The following is a 16,808-nucleotide window of genomic DNA, read 5'->3' on the forward strand; positions in this document are numbered from 1 at the left end:
CAAAAAGGATATAACTATTTATAAACGATTTTGTAAATTCATTTTATAATTTTATTTTTTAAAATTTTAAAAATTTAAAAATTTTAAAATTAGTATTTTAAAATTCACTTAATTTTTCTCATTCTTAATATTTTGTTTTGTAATTTCATAGGCGCCACGGCGCCCTTATTAACACCTTCTGTTTTTGAACGTACTAGATTAGAGACTCATTTGAAAATTTCAATTTGAACAAAGCTTTCAATAAAAAAATATTTTAATTTTTTATTATTAAAAATTTATCTAAAAATTTATATTATATTACATTAAATATATTTGAATGCATTAAATATCTCTTCTTACATTTCTTTTATTAAAATTACAAACTATTAAAAAAATAAATTTAAATATTATATTTTATATATAACATATAACGTATAAGTTAAAAAAAAAATTTTTAATTTAATATATAAATTATTTTTAAGCTAAATCAGATTAAAATGAATTTATATAGCATTTTCATTAAATATTTTCTATTTCCGGTTAATCTCGAACGATATATCGATTTATGTATTTAAAGTATCGAATGTACGAAACATTTCTTTCCGATAAAAGCCTCATACTGAAACGTCAAGTATGTTAGATATTTTAAATATATCTATTTTAATCGTTTGCAATCTTTGATTTTATAAAAAAATACGAGGTTTGTTAAATTATTTACTTTTTGCCAAATTGAAGAATTTTTATATAATTGGTATTTTTTTTTGTTAATATTATAATAAACGATATTGAGGTTAGAACTAATTTAAGAGAATGTTTGCCTTTTTATTATATGTTTGCATTTTATTTATATCGTAATATTAATTTATATCTTTAATGTTTATAGTATTAATATTAAAATTAAGAAAAGAATATCTCTTCATGTATAATAACTTGAAAAATATTAAAATTATTTGTGATATATAAAGTATAAAAATTAAGATATTGGTTTATATAATTTAAATATAAGATTTGTATAACCTAAAAAATTCTTTTACAATTTGATATATAACGAATTTTAATTTTTCTTCTTATTTAAAATACATTCCTAATCATATCTGTATTTAATTTTCTGATTGAATTATCTTGTTTTAAAATATATTTATTTTATTTTATTTTTTTATTTATGAATTAAAATTACATTATTTTAATAACAAGATTTTAATTTTTTTTTTATTAGTTTCAGGATGTTGATGCCAAAAAAGAATCGTGTAGCAATTTATGAATATCTCTTTAAAGAAGGTGTTATGGTTGCAAAAAAAGATTATCATGCACCAAAACATCCAGAATTAGAATGTATTCCTAATCTTCAAGTTATTAAGGCTATGCAGGTAATATATGACATGATTATGTATAATCATCTTTATATTGTTTGTTTTTTATTGTTTAACTTATATTATTATAATAAAATTCTTATGTATTTTTCTAGTCTTTAAAATCTAAAGGATTTGTCAAAGAACAATTTGCTTGGAGACATTTTTATTGGTATTTGACAAATGAAGGTATTGAATATTTACGTGGATATTTGCATTTACCTCCTGAAATTGTTCCTTCCACACTTAAGAGACAAACAAGATCAGAAACAACAAGGCCAAGACCTGCAGCAGGTGCAAGAAGTGAAGCATCTAGACCTACAGAAGATCGTGCTGGATATAGACGAGGTCCAGGAGGTCCAGCAGGTCCTGGTGATAAAAAAGCTGATGTTGGTGCTGGTACAGGAGATGTTGAATTTCGTGGTGGTTTTGGACGTGGTAAACCACAATAATATTTTAATGTAAAATAATAAATAAAATTTAATAATATATATGTTTAATATTTTAATTCCTTATTTAAATAATAATTTTGATATATAAAAATTTTAAATAGTTAAATAAATTTAATAAATAAGATCAAGAAAAGTAAAATCAAAGGAACAAATTTATTATAATAATTCTTTACATCTTTTATTGCATTATAAAAGTGTACATTCAATTACAAATTTTATAGTTATATTATTAATACATAAATTTATAAATGGAAGCAAAAAAAACAAGTTGTATACAATTATAAAATATAACTATTATGTAAACGAATTTCTAACAAAAAATCATAACTAGAAACATTACAGACAAATTTGAGCTAATGCAAAAATTTTATTAAAAAACTTGTAACCATTTCATCAAATGAAACAGGAATTTATATAATATTTGTACAATACATAAGTTTTCCTTTTATAATTTTCTGAACTTTCAATGTAAAATTTCTCAAGCTGTTTTTGACTACTGTATCAATATCTCATATTTTCTCTTAATATGATGAAATACTAATACCTATATTCAATGAAAAAAGATATTTGTAACATAAGACATGATATATTTTGTTCATTTTCCATATACTATGTTTGATAAAATAAATACATAAAAATTATAAATTAGTAAATTTTATGTACAACTAAATGTCTTCAACATAATGAAATGAAGTTTTGAATTAATGTATTAGCGCAATATATGTTTCTATCGCTTGTCATAATTATTTATAAATATTATATAATTAATTTTATATAATTTTCATATCATAATGTAAAATACTTTTATTTTTTCATTCAATAATTACCAATTATATTCTGCTTAATTATTTATTTAGAATTTATGATATTTATATAATAATTTATGAACAAAATAATGAATGATTCATTTAAAAATTTTAATAGTTTTTGTAAAATGGTTTGGGAAATTTATTCAAATTAAATAAACTATAAAAATGTTAATTTTTTAGATACAATAACATACAATAACAAAATAAAATTAACATTTTTAAATAAAAAAAGTGTTATACACAGTGTATAATTAAACAATAGGATTAAATTAATGGAATTAAGCATAAATATATATACAAAAAATATATCTTAATTCTATAATATTAAACTATTATAATTTTACATTTGGAAGTTCCTTAATTTCAAATTGCAAACTTTTCGTAACCTAGCAAATTTATTTTTTTGTATATAAATACATATCATTAATACATATATGTACATACTCATGTATATATGTACATATATAAATACATATACCATGTATAACACCTAAAAACTACAATTAAGATTATAAAATCATATTTGCATATTATTAATAAGATTCATATATATGTAATATATATGAATTCTATGAATAGGTTATGTTATTAATGAATTAATTAGACATATCCTTCTAAAAAAAATAAAAGTGGAGGCATTTTTTTAATTTAAGAATAAACATTCTAATAACCTTAACTATTGTCACATCTCACTGTATCACAATTTGTACTCCAAAGGAGACAATTACCAATTCCACTATAACAAATTAGGAAAACTGCAAGAAGAAATACTAAACTACAAACAGTACATGGTTTTCGTTCTAGGAAGAATCCAATTAGATAAAGAGCCATAAACATGACATGCGTTTGCAGTAGTGCTGGATTTACTGGTTTTGGTATCAGCAGCACAGGAATTAACCACTGTAGGCAATACATCCTCTTTATCTTGTTTTTAAAGATGTATTTAAACTAGTTATTTCATCTATGACAAAACATCTGAAAAAAAATAAATAAATTACTTTTCTTTCGTTTATTTATAAATTCACTTTTTACACGCACTATAATCTTTTCGTACCTTATATGGAAGCACTATAATGTTCTCGAAACATCTCGTTCTTCAAAATTGAAACAATTAGATTATACATATGTATAATAGTACCTTCTCACATGCTAGTACAAATATTTCTACTCTGAATTTTTCCAAATATGAGATTACACACATCTACAAATTAAATAGGAATATACAGCTTATACTTACTAGTAACAGTTTATCTTACTGTTTCATGAAAACAACCTTTAAATTATTTTAGAAAATTAAAAAATTATTTTAAAAAGTATCTTATAATTATTTTATATAATTTTTATAAGAATTAAAATTACTATTTATTATATTATTTAATTTTTTATTTATTTTTTTATCTTTATATTAAAATTTAAATTAAGATGACAAGTTTGCTTCATAGTATTAATTTAAAAATTTCTATTCTTTTACGCGGGAATAACCAAAATTTTATCAAAGTTTATAAGTAATGTATAATCAGAGTAGTAACAGTGTAACTTATTTGAATATTTAGAATTGTGATTAATATGTAACAATAGACATTATGTTTATATTTTCGTTTTAGTAATTTAATAATAATTTTAAATAAAATATAAAACATTTAATATGTATTGTAATAATTTAAACAAAAATTTAGAAAATACTTCGAAACCTCAACAAATAATAACATGTACTAATTTCAAAAAGAATTTAGAAAATACTAATACTTTATCGAAAAATTCACAACAAACTTTTATTAGAGATACAACAAAAATTTTGGATTTATTTAAAAATCCCATTACAAATTCTAAAAAAAACGTACAAAAAGAAAATGTTTCAATTAAGAAAGAAGAAGACGACAATACAGTTACAATTAAAAAAGATATATCCATTATTACTGATATGAACAAAATGTATGTATATTACGAATATTTAATTTATTTATTTAATAATTTTATTTACTAATATATATATTTATTTTTTTTTTTATAGTATTTTTAATGTATTAATAGGTAAAAAGACTATGAGAAAACATAAAAAATGGGATGATGATGGAACATTGGAAGTTACAGGAAAACATGCAATCTTAAAAGTAATGTATTTAAATAAATTATATATATACCTTATTATTGAAAATATAAAAAAAAGTTATATATTTGCAATACAGAATACAGAAGGCAATATTATCCATAAAACCATAGTTAATCCAGAAGTTTTGACAGAAGGTTTTAGAATGTACATAGATAATAAAGAAATTGAGGTAAAAATAATTGAAACATATAAATTAATAATATGCTTATAAATTAATCATCGAAATACTTATAGGTAATTGATAGAGTACTGCCCAAATATATGCTTAATAGATCCATTCCAGAAAAAATTTCAGAACCACCTGCAAAGAAATTAAAAACATCAATTTCTAAACCATATCTTCCTTTAGAATGTTTATATAAAGGTATAATCTATCAAATATTTTAAATCTTTTATATTAAAAGAATTTATATTATAAAAAAAAATATATCAATTTTTATATTTTATTATAGAAATAAAATTGAAATGCAGCCCACTTGTAATGCCATCTGTAAATATTTCACAGGATTGGACAAAAAATATATTACAAAATGAAAAAGAAGTATCTGTAGATACTTGTTTAGTAAATGTACTTAGACCACATCAACGTCATGGTATTGTATTTCTATATGAATGTATCATGGGTTTAAAGGTACCTAATTATTTTGGCGCAATTTTGGCTGATGAAATGGGACTTGGAAAAACATTACAATGCATTACAATTATTTGGACATTATTAAAAAAGGGACCATATGGATATCCAATATTGAAATATGTATTAATAGTAACTCCTAGTAGTTTGTGTAACAACTGGAATAAAGAATTTAAACATTGGTTGGGTTTTCATAGAATATCTCCATATGTTGTAAATGCTAAAAACAAACCAAATAATTTCAAGAAACAAATAAGAAATTCAATTATGATTATTAGTTATGAAATGCTTATTAAATATCAACAAGATATTGAACAAATAGCTTTTGATTTAATTATATGTGATGAAGGTCATCGATTAAAAAATAATGATATAAAAACAACAAAGGTATTGCTTTCAATATTTAGTTTTATTAATTAAAAAAATAAAAAACCTTAATATTATAAAAAATTAATTTATATTTATATTATAAAAATAATATTATAAAAATTAATAATATATTTAAATATATAAGATATATGAAATTATATTTAAGATATATAAGATTTTAATATATTACAAATTTTTTTTTCTAGATTTTGAGTAATTTGAATTGTAAAAGAAGAATACTTTTAACTGGAACTCCTGTGCAAAATGATTTGCAAGAATTTTTTGCATTAATTGATTTTGTAAATCCTGCTATATTGGGCAATAATTCTGAATTTAAAAATTACTATGAAAAACCTATAGTTGCATCACAATGTCCTAATGCATCATGTCATATTATATCTTTGGGAACTGAAAGAGCTAATGAATTACATGAAAAGACTAAATGTTTTATATTAAGACGTACACAAGAAATAATTAATAAATATTTACCTTCTAAGCATGAATTAGTTATATTTTGTCGTTTATCAGATGAACAAGAAGATTTGTATTCAAGAATCACAAATTTATGGTTTAATAAAAGTGTATTACCAAATAATAATATACCACATTTAACTTTAATAACAGCTCTTAAAAAGATTTGTAATCATCCAGATTTATTTTATAATGAAAAAAATGATCTATGTTTGAATAAAGTTTCTATAAAAAATATTACAAGAAAAGGATATTATGGAAAGATTTCAATTGTACAAACATTAATAAGAAATTTAAAAAAAACTAATGAAAAATTAGTATTAATTTCATATTATACGCAAACACTTGATTTATTAGAAAGAATTTGTAATATGGAATGTTTACAATTTCTTAGATTAGATGGTAATACAACAAATAGTACAAGATCTAAAATTATAGAACAATTCAATTCCGCAAATGATAACAATAGTAAATATATATAATATTATATTTAATTTTAATGTTAGTATCATTTTTTAAATGTTTATAAAATGATTGCAGAAGTATTTTTATTAAGTGCAAAGGCTGGTGGAGTTGGATTAAATTTACCTGGAGCATCTCGACTTATATTATTTGATTCAGATTGGAATCCAGCATCTGATTCACAAGCTATGGCAAGAATTTGGAGAGATGGTCAACAAAATGATGTTTATATATTACGGTTTGAATATTTTTCATATATTATAAATAAATATATCAATATATTATAAACATTTTTATAACAATATAATATGTCAATATATTATAAACAAAATTTATAGATTACTGACAACAGGTACTATCGAAGAAAAGATTTTTCAAAGACAAATTAACAAAACAAATTTAAGTGAAACTGTAATAGACTTAAATTATTTCTCTTCTATTAAATTATCTACAAGTGATTTGAAGGTTTGTTTTATATTTTAAATTAAATATTTTTTTAAATATTAAATATTTTTAAAATAGTATGAAATAATACATAATGTGCATAATATTTATAGGATTTGTTTACATTAACAACAAATACAAATAGTTTAACACATGATTTAATGAAGTGTTCTTGTAATGGATATAAAACATCGGAAGAAATATCAAAAGAATCACATCAAGAAAATAATAGAGAATATCAATTTCTTATAAAAGATAAAATGCCAAGTGTCAAAAATTTAACAATAAATCAGCTTTTGAAATGGGAACATTACCAACAGCCAATCCCAAACAAAATAATTCAAGTAAAAAATAATTTCATATTAAATATCATATAAAATAGAATTTTATCATATAAAATATTAATAATGATTATTTTTATATATTTTGTAGGAAATTATGCTGTCAGAAGTATCTGATAACATAACTTTTATATTAAAAAATTCTATATTAAATAAGACAGAATTAAATTAATAAAATATTTATATTATATAAAAAATATATTATACATAAAGTATATAATGGAAAGTAGAAATATTTAAATTTTATTTTTATGTAACATAAAATTTGTTAATCTTTCTATGGAATCAGAAGATTGTATATGTTTTATAAGTTCAGTACATTCTTCTGTATTAACTTCCAATAAAATATTCTGATTCCATTTTTTAACTAAATGTTTAATTGCTAATATAGACTGAAAAATAAAGTTTGAAATAATTATATCAGTATATTTGTATTTTTTTATATAATATTATTTGTATTTTTATGTATGTATTTTTTTATATAAACTTTATATTAACTTGCCTCTGTTGAAAGTTTAGTTAATTTTTTTAAATATATCCAAACTTCATTTAAACATTCATATTTATATATTTCACTAACTAAACCATATTGTTTAGCTTCAAATGCATTCATTTTATATCCTAAATATAGCATATCACTAGCCTAAAATTTTTTAAAGATTTTAAATTAATCACAAATAATAAAACTACATATAACTTTAAGATTTGTACCTTAGATTTCCCAAATATTTTAGGAAATGTATATGTAGAACATCCTTCTGCAATAAGGCCCAAGCTTGTAAATGGAGTTTGAAAGTATGCCTATAACATAAGAAATATTGTAGAATAATTATAATTTATAAAAAATAATGAAGTATAACTATATATATATATATATATATATATATATATATATATATATATATATATATATATGAAAGTTAATTAAGAAATATAAAATTACCGTATCTGATGCATATGTTATATCAAATAATGGAAGTATTGTCACCGCAATTCCAATTGCAGGACCATTTACAACAGCTATTAAAAGTTTGGGATATGTAATTAACATATCTATAAATTTTCTATAAAATTATTATTGGAATTGAAATTTATAACAAAAGTTTTAAGTATTAAAAATTTTTTATAAGATTATATAATATCTATAATACTTACTTAAAATCATTAATGATACTTTTAATATCAAAAACATCTTGGTTTGTTAATAAAGAAACAAAATCATTTCCACTACTAAAAAAATTTCCAGTACCAGTCAAACATACTGTATGTATAGTATTATCTTGAATAGATTTATAAAAGATTTCTAATAAATTTTTATACATCTAATAAAAAATTTACTATTAATATTTCAGACGAACTTTTACGAATTGTTATTATTTTATTATGATTATGAAATAATTGATTATAATAAAAATTATATTTAATTTTGATATTTTAAATTTTAAAATCTTATGATATGTACATGAGGTTATTTTAATTTTTAAATAGAACATAAAAATAAAATTAGTTAGATATCAACAATAATTTTAAAAATTACGTACAGAATTGGTAATAGCATTTTTTTTTTCTGGTCTATTTAATGTAATTTTCAATAAACCATTTTCAACGCAATATATAATATTAGATGAATTTTCATATTCCATTGTGTAAAATAATATTTAATATGAATATTAGAGGATTCTAATAAGAAATAAATAATATTATATAATTAGCTTTTATATTTAAAAAATGATATTTACACAAATTACACAAATATATTTAATATAATCGTAAATATTTCTAAAACTATTGATACGATTGATATTGATTTAATAAAAAATTATTGAATGCAATTAAATTATAATAATGTAATTATTTGATATTATATATTTAATAAATACATCATCATTTAATAGATAAATATAAATATAATATTAAATAGATAAATATAATATTAAATATAATACATTTCCTAAACTGATTTTAAATGTATTTTATTTTTTCCTTTTTTCGAATAAATCAAAATTTATTTAATCGAATAACAAAAAGATTCCAAAATAAATTAAAATATAAAAATATAAGTTCAAAAATATTAAATATTACCAGTGTTTCAATTTATTTCATAGAATAATGAATTATTTAATTAAATGTTAGTGAAACATATTTTTTGCACATAATTTACATAAATCAAAAATTTTATTGAATTAGTAATGTATACATCATGGTTGCATTGGAAAAATTATACCAAATAGATAAAACATATAACATAAAAAAATTCATTATATATTTACAATATTTTTATTATATATTTTTAAGTAAATATTAAAGAAGAAAAGTAGCAATTTAATAAATATGATTTGTTCTATTTTAATAACATAAGTAAATATTACAAATAATCATTCTTACTTTTTGTTATATAACTAGTATTGCTTCTCAGTTAAATACTTGCTTGTTTTGTAACTGATGATAATCGCAATTTTTTTTATTTTTAATAGTACCATTCAATTAAACCTAAAATATAAGTACTGTAAAAGTAAAACTTTTGCACTATATCTATAATCATATCTGAAATACATATTTTTTACTAGCATTTGTAATATGCTGTCTACTAAAAATTATCAAGTTTGTTAATTTTAAAATTATATTTTGTAATCACAGATTACATAGCCATATTACTGTCCCTAGATATTTCTAGAAAAATTATTATGTCATAAATAACAATATCTGTACATTACATATAACTTATTAAAAAGTAAATATTATAAAGAATATTTGACTGCTTTTACAATTAAATATGTAAATAATGAATAATTTTTTTTAGAATAAAATTAAATAGGCAAAAATTATTATGTTCATTAGAAAGAGGAAGCTTTATTTGAAAATAGATATAATTATTTTCTATCAAAGAAATAAAAATTATTTAAATTTAAAATTTACTTGCTTTTATATGAAATGCATAATACAAATAAAACCAAATAAGCTATAATTCTATAAAAAAAAATGCATTTAAGATAATTTGTTTCTTAATTTATCTTTCATGTAATATTTAAGCTTTTAAAATTAGATGTAAGAATCTTATAATTCATATTGTAAAATTAAAAATTGAAAATATTATAATAGTAACTTTGGTATTTTAAAACACAGAAATAATTCATTCAAATATAATTTACAAAAATGATAATTGATATTTTGCTTTTTTTTAAGATTAGAAACATTTTCACCTACTACTGTCTTTATTCTTTCACCAAGCACTAGAATTAAGTAGCAGTGAAGTTGGAAGTAATTAATTCTTAATAAAGAACAAATAAAGTAATAAGATTTTAAAATATTGATATATTTAGTAAAACTATTACGGCTTCAAAACTTTTTCAATGAATTTCTTCATATCACGCATTTCCTGTGAAAATAATAAGCACAATCAAATATATTAATTTATATGATGATTAGTATTACTTTAAAACAAGATGAAAAAAAATTCTTTTATATTAAAAAATTCTCTACCTCATCACAAGATGCATGCATCATTCCTCTATATGTTTTAAATTCTGTTTGTGTCATAAATTGTTTAAGAACTGATGCAGTCAATTGACCCCATCTATATGGCACTATTGGATCACAATCACCATGACATTGAAGCAATGGAGTATTTTTATTTCCTATTGCTTCCTATAATACATGATGTTATAAAAAAATATTATATACTTTATTTTAATATAAAAATACATACAACTGGAAATTTTTGATGTAAAGGAAGCCAGGCTGATAAAGCTATAATACCAGCTAAAGGTTCTGGAAATGTAAGAGCACTATATATAGCAAGAGCACCACCTTGACTAAAACCTCCAAGAACAATACGTTTTGTGGGTATTCCTGCTGCGACTTCTTCTGCAATTAAAGAATGTACCATTTCTGCAGCTCTACGAATACCTTCTTCATCTTCAGGACCACTTGGTTCCAAAGATCGTAAATCAAACCTAAATTTATTACATATGTAATTAATAAAATTATATCAATTTGCACTATAATTTGCATATGTAACTTATTTACCAAGAAGGCATTCTAAATCCTGCATTTAATGTCACTGGCATTGTAGACCTAAAATGATAAAACTAAATGATATAATTTACTTAAATAAAATTATTGAAGTTTTGTTATTTATAATATATTTTTACTTTAATTATACATACGCAGTTGGACAAATAACTTTAATATGAGGAGATCTTACTGCTCCCATAGAACTAGCCCAACCATGACTATAAAATAAATAAATAAAAATTATAAAAGATTATATTAATATTATTTAATTACTTAAATTATTACTTACCCTGTATCACCCAATCCATGGAAAAATATAAGCTGAAATAAAAATTAATATTATGTAGAAATATATAATTAAATAATATAATTATTTAAATATATTATATATATATTATATTATAATATATTATTAGTTTTTTCTAATTTTATGCACATTAAATAAATAAAAATGTTTTAAATTATTAAGTTTTTGAAAATTATCTTTAATGTAACATTTTAATTTAAAAAAATACATATAAATTAAATGTAAACTAAAAATACAAATTATAATAATATGATATATATATTTGATATTTATATGATAAAATTATGTCAAGAATAATTAACTTATGGTTAATTAAAATCACTTTGCATCAATCATAACCAAAAAAGAGAGATCTTTGAGAGTTTTGCCACTTACTGTTGCTGTATGTCTGGCTGTAGCTGCTATTACCACAGGACTCACTGTTGTCATTATTCGTCGCTTTTTTGGACGGGTCACGAAAAAATAGGTAAAATATATATCAATCCTGTAAAAATCGTAAATATAGAATGGCGGAAGATTCTTCTTGACACTGCTTGAAATTTCTCAAAGCGAATAGAGAAGGATAGATTGAAGTCATGCGCATGCTTTATGAAACTACTTTTAAATGAAAATTCAAATTATTATGCAAACCTGTAGAATTATCTATTATCAACGCATAATTGCATATTACATATTACTTCGTTATCATCAATAATATATAAGAAAATATTTAAAATTCTACAATCTATTTTTAGTAAATCATTTAGAACTGTCAAATAATTATTGATATATAAATTAATGTTCATAGCAGAGCTTAACAAAAAATACATATTGTTAAGAAGTTACAATTTTCAATTTAAACTTTTTTTTTTATATGGATAATATTTAATAAACTTAAACTTCAAAATTTATGTAAAAAATTATTATAATTAAATATAAAAAATTTCCTTATATTGTCATAATTTTCAAGTATTTTTTGTTTAAAAATATAAAAATTATATATATTACTAATTTAAAAAAAATTTCTCGTTTCTAAAGAAAATAATTTTTTTTTAAATATCAATTAATTTTACACCGTTAATTTATAAAAAAAGATATGCAAGTATAGTAAATTTAAAAACAATTTAAATTTTAATATTCGAATTTTTAATTTTTGAATTTCAATTAAAATATATCAAAAGTAGGAAATGCAAAGCGACGCCACTATACAATATATTGACCAATCAGAAACGAAGAGTCCTGGGTTAGTTGAGTCTGCGACGTATACATTTCGGAATGCAAGTAGTGAAAAGATGGTGCTTTGATAGTTGAGACATTCGTTCCGTGGTCGTTCCTAGCCGACAAACCGTGGTTGCCAGCCATATTGTTTTACCGCAGTGTTTGTTTTGGTGCAGCCTAGTCAGAATACGAAGAAATCCGAGGGGATCGACTCGAAGGAAGACAGAAGAATTAGAGTGCAGTTAAAGAAACTACTTAGGCAGTGCGTGTATACGGTGGTTTTGCTGTATTTTTCGGCATAATCATCGTAGCTCGCGGGCTAAGCCCATAATCTAAGTGTCAGTTGTGAATAAAACGGTAAAAGAGAGAAATGGCCTGCGCCACTCTAAAGAGATCTTTGGAGTTCGACCCGGTACATAGTCATGGTCGTCCTAGTAAACGAAGAAGATGTGTACCAATGTGTGTCTCCCCCGGTACATCAACTCAAGCTAATTCCAGGCCACAGAATCCTTCGCCTTTTGGCGAAGTAACCCATAAACTGACGCCTGGTAATTATTATACGTTACGGCCATTTTTATTTTTCCTTTTTTTATTTTTTTTCCTTTTCATCATGATATGACAGGGAAAGCATGATTAAATCGTTTTAGTGATTTAAAACTTGAATTCACGACGTTTAAAAGGGGGAGGGAAGATGCGGCGTTTAGGTAGGGGAAGATGCGTAAATCATATGGTAATGTAGTAACGAACATAAAGAATTAACTCTTTTTTTTTCTTTATTTATAAACATTTATGTTTTTAAAAATTCTTTGATTTCATGATATTACAAGTCAATTTTTAAAATAAAAGAAATTAAAAAATTATATTTAAATTTATTGTGCTTTTAAATTTTTTAAATGTTTTATTCATTTAATGATTATAATTTGTTATCTAATAATTATTGTTATAAATTTTAAAATTTAGATTTAGCATTTTTTAAAATATTTATAATTAAAAGAAATTATAATATATATAATTAAAAATTGATTTAAATTAATTTAAACTATTCAAAATAATATAAAAAATTTAATGTTTTCAAATACAATGAAATTAATTTTTTTTATATATAGAAAAGATGGCTGCTAATATAAGAGAAGAAATTCGGAGATTGCATCGACGCAAACAATTGCATTTTAGTCCTCAAAATAATAGTGGTGATTCTTCAGATATGGAAGGTCCTGCCAGTCCTTCAAGTCCATCTGCTTGTGGTTCAAATTCATGTAGTTATAATCCTAGTGGAAAGGAAAAACCTTTATTTACATTTAGACAGGTAATTTATAATTTATAATTGTAATTAATTTGTATTTAAACAAAGATAAATATTTAAAAAAAATTATAAAATTATATTAAATATTTAATTTTATAGGTGGGTTTGATTTGTGAACGAATGCTTAAAGAACAAGAGACACAGATTCGAGAAGAATATGATCAGATTTTAAACATGAAGCTTTCTGAGCAATATGATGCTTTTGTTAAATTTACCTATGATCAAATACAAAAGAGATTTGAATCTGCAGCTGCGCCAAGTTGTAAGTGAAATTAATACGTGATAATAATAATAATTAATTTGTTAATACATGAAATTATTCTTTTTATTTATGAATAAATTATTTTTCAGATCTATCCTAAAACAAGATTCTTATTTATAAGGACATGTTTCTGTGAAAAATATAGGTATATAATATAAAATAAATATTATATAAAATATGTTTAATATGTTTATTTTTCTAATAAATAACAAATTCTTTACTAATTTTTTATTTCTTTATTATTGTAGATTTCTACTGTGTGAAACAAATTTTGCTTAAAATTTAAATTGTGGTATGCAGCACCACCTCGTTCAAAAACTTCTTTAAAAAATTCATACTACGACTTACATTGAAAAAAATGTGTTTGGTAAAAACAAAAAAAAACATAAAAAAGAAAAAAAATTAGTCATGTAAGTTTAGTAGGTTTGCAGCAAACAGCAATCGTACTACAAAAATCTACAGTGTATACTATTGAAACTAACAATATTTGTACTGGCCGATATTAGAAATGCGCTGGTATCAGGGAACTGTACCGAGATTCTAGTTATGTACAAATAAGTACATGTAGGAGTTGTACACAGTGCATGATTATGCTTAAAGCCAAGAGCTTGACTTGCACAGGGTTCTGTAATATCACATAACTGATTAAAAATAGATAAATGTTCATTTCTTGTACATTTTATCAGAAAATGTAAAGAAATGACAATAATACAAATAATTCCTTATTAATTTAATGATACATGTATTAGATATTGCTCAATCATATGCGAATACTCTCGTATTGCAAACGTAAAACAATGTACATTGAAATATTTGGCAAAAGTACTGTGCATATGAAGAGAAATTATAAACCATGGGGAAAGTTGTTTTCACGTTGAACTTTAGTGTATCTTATTTTTTTCAAACTAGATAGATTTAAATTTATACATCACGTATTTAGAAAATTTTATTTTTAATGATTGCAATATGAAATATTTTTTTGATATGTGTGCTTTATCGCATGTGTAAATTTTCAATGTAAGCAACATTCCCCCAAAATGGATGTGTTCGAACTTAAATAACGTACATAACTTATAAAACTAAATTATCAATATTTTAAATAGATATCAAGAATCAACTTTATTTCTTTCTAAAATCAAAAAATATTTGAAATCTCAAAAAAAAAAAAATCCTGAAAACAATCCTGAACGAATTATTAATTTATTGTGATTACTTAAATTTTGTTGAGTTTTTATTATGTATTAATCTTCTATTTTAGTAAAAATTTTCTCGTTAAAATTACAAATATAAAAATTTGTAAAGAATTCAAGATAAGGTATAGTATGTAGCATTGTACGAACATATTGTCAAAATGAATATTTGAAATAAAGATTTCATAAAATTTCGCAAATATTTCTGTTCCCTGGTAGCAACGACTTTCTTTAGCATAATAAAGCACTAAGTAACGAATATATAATATACCTTAATTGTGCCTATTATTAAATGTGTTTATCGCGATAATTCTACTATATTTCTATTGTTACCGATTTTTAAATTTTTAGTTTATAATCGCTCATTTTTTATATTATATCTTGTTTTCTTGCTTTTTTGTATTTAAAAGAAATTCAAATATATAAGAAAGCAATATGAATGAAGCTTTCTTAGTTACTGCATGCATTTTTTTTCTTTTTGTTGTAGCATGAAATTCACTTATATTAAAAAAAAAGCATTAGGCACCAAGAAATATTTATTTAAAAGAATTTCAGAGAGCATGTTACAATTTATTTTTATTTGTTTAATGAAATATTTCATTTTCTCATTTATAAAATTAAATATTGAAAAAAGGGCATTATGAATTGCCTTGTTCATTCCCAAAAAGAAGATGTCTTTCAGTTACCAGAAAATTTAGGAACACAATATTAGTGTTCAATACAATAATATACATGATATATCAAGTGTTTACTGATTGCTGAATGTGAAAAAAAAAAAGAATATAAATGGTTCTAATTGTCAACAACAGTAATATCTACTTGAGAAAATTATTGTTCATCATTATGAAAAATTTTGTGAAAATATATAATGATGTGATTCCTTATGGATTTAGGGGATTTAATTTCAATTAAAATACCTTCATATTATATTATGTAAGCACTTAATATTGAAATAAATATAAATATAAGACTGATCACATGTATTTCTTTATTTTAGTCTTTTTTTATCAACTGATAAAATGCAATTGCATATAATACTTTCTTGTATAAATATTTACAAATTTGTTTACTATTTAATATATTATAAAAAAAAAGATCACTGGATCTTACTTCTTTCC

General features: G+C 21.8%; 6 protein-coding genes across 9 annotated transcripts; 3 read left to right on the plus strand and 3 right to left on the minus strand.

The window, feature by feature from the left end:
* The first annotated feature begins 325 nt into the window (after window positions 1-325).
* LOC107999554 (small ribosomal subunit protein eS10) lies at window positions 326-1,817 on the plus strand. 2 transcript variants are annotated; one of them, XM_017059480.3, is made up of 3 exons: window positions 326-679; window positions 1,196-1,346; window positions 1,445-1,817. In XM_017059480.3, the coding sequence occupies exons 2-3, from the start codon at window positions 1,203-1,205 to the stop codon at window positions 1,778-1,780; spliced, it is 480 nt and encodes a 159-aa protein (XP_016914969.1). In that variant the 5' UTR covers window positions 326-679; window positions 1,196-1,202; the 3' UTR covers window positions 1,781-1,817. The 2 variants fall into 2 exon arrangements, with proteins under 2 accessions (XP_016914969.1, XP_016914968.1); XM_017059479.3 differs by having other exon boundaries at window positions 326-610.
* Window positions 1,818-1,932: 115 nt separating this feature from the next.
* LOC107999555 (bladder cancer-associated protein) lies at window positions 1,933-3,785 on the minus strand. The gene is made up of 2 exons (XM_017059481.3): window positions 3,644-3,785; window positions 1,933-3,564 (listed from the first exon to the last, which is right to left on the minus strand). The coding sequence occupies exon 2, from the start codon at window positions 3,502-3,504 to the stop codon at window positions 3,262-3,264; it is 243 nt and encodes an 80-aa protein (XP_016914970.1). The 5' UTR covers window positions 3,505-3,564; window positions 3,644-3,785; the 3' UTR covers window positions 1,933-3,261.
* Window positions 3,786-3,928: 143 nt separating this feature from the next.
* On the plus strand, window positions 3,929-8,069 carry LOC107999491 (DNA repair and recombination protein RAD54B-like). 3 transcript variants are annotated; one of them, XM_017059360.3, is made up of 10 exons: window positions 3,929-4,521; window positions 4,601-4,700; window positions 4,776-4,868; window positions 4,934-5,063; window positions 5,152-5,717; window positions 5,906-6,638; window positions 6,711-6,870; window positions 6,971-7,097; window positions 7,190-7,420; window positions 7,509-8,069. In XM_017059360.3, exons 1-10 carry the CDS (start codon window positions 4,235-4,237, stop codon window positions 7,587-7,589), a joined length of 2,508 nt encoding a protein of 835 aa, XP_016914849.2. In that variant the 5' UTR covers window positions 3,929-4,234; the 3' UTR covers window positions 7,590-8,069. The 3 variants fall into 3 exon arrangements, with proteins under 3 accessions (XP_016914849.2, XP_016914850.2, XP_061936199.1); XM_017059361.3 differs by having other exon boundaries at window positions 4,388-4,521; window positions 4,621-4,700; XM_062080215.1 differs by lacking the exon at window positions 3,929-4,521 and having other exon boundaries at window positions 4,757-4,868.
* LOC107999492 (enoyl-CoA delta isomerase 3, peroxisomal-like) lies at window positions 7,581-9,113 on the minus strand. The gene is made up of 6 exons (XM_017059362.2): window positions 8,959-9,113; window positions 8,573-8,739; window positions 8,361-8,481; window positions 8,129-8,218; window positions 7,920-8,060; window positions 7,581-7,809 (listed from the first exon to the last, which is right to left on the minus strand). The coding sequence occupies exons 1-6, from the start codon at window positions 9,058-9,060 to the stop codon at window positions 7,654-7,656; spliced, it is 777 nt and encodes a 258-aa protein (XP_016914851.2). The 5' UTR covers window positions 9,061-9,113; the 3' UTR covers window positions 7,581-7,653.
* A 460-nt stretch (window positions 9,114-9,573) lies between these two features.
* Window positions 9,574-12,248, minus strand: LOC107999486 (acyl-protein thioesterase 1). Its single transcript, XM_017059354.3, has 7 exons — window positions 12,114-12,248; window positions 11,721-11,752; window positions 11,584-11,649; window positions 11,444-11,491; window positions 11,124-11,370; window positions 10,898-11,062; window positions 9,574-10,793 (listed from the first exon to the last, which is right to left on the minus strand). The coding sequence occupies exons 1-7, from the start codon at window positions 12,165-12,167 to the stop codon at window positions 10,746-10,748; spliced, it is 660 nt and encodes a 219-aa protein (XP_016914843.1). The 5' UTR covers window positions 12,168-12,248; the 3' UTR covers window positions 9,574-10,745.
* A 658-nt stretch (window positions 12,249-12,906) lies between these two features.
* On the plus strand, window positions 12,907-16,664 carry LOC107999532 (akirin-2). The gene is made up of 5 exons (XM_017059445.3): window positions 12,907-13,483; window positions 14,042-14,241; window positions 14,338-14,500; window positions 14,590-14,645; window positions 14,749-16,664. The coding sequence occupies exons 1-4, from the start codon at window positions 13,306-13,308 to the stop codon at window positions 14,598-14,600; spliced, it is 552 nt and encodes a 183-aa protein (XP_016914934.1). The 5' UTR covers window positions 12,907-13,305; the 3' UTR covers window positions 14,601-14,645; window positions 14,749-16,664.
* Window positions 16,665-16,808: the final 144 nt, after the last annotated feature.

The sequence above is a fragment of the Apis cerana genome, linkage group LG10, assembly GCF_029169275.1.
Source record: "Apis cerana isolate GH-2021 linkage group LG10, AcerK_1.0, whole genome shotgun sequence".
Classification (NCBI taxonomy): domain Eukaryota; kingdom Metazoa; phylum Arthropoda; class Insecta; order Hymenoptera; family Apidae; genus Apis; species Apis cerana.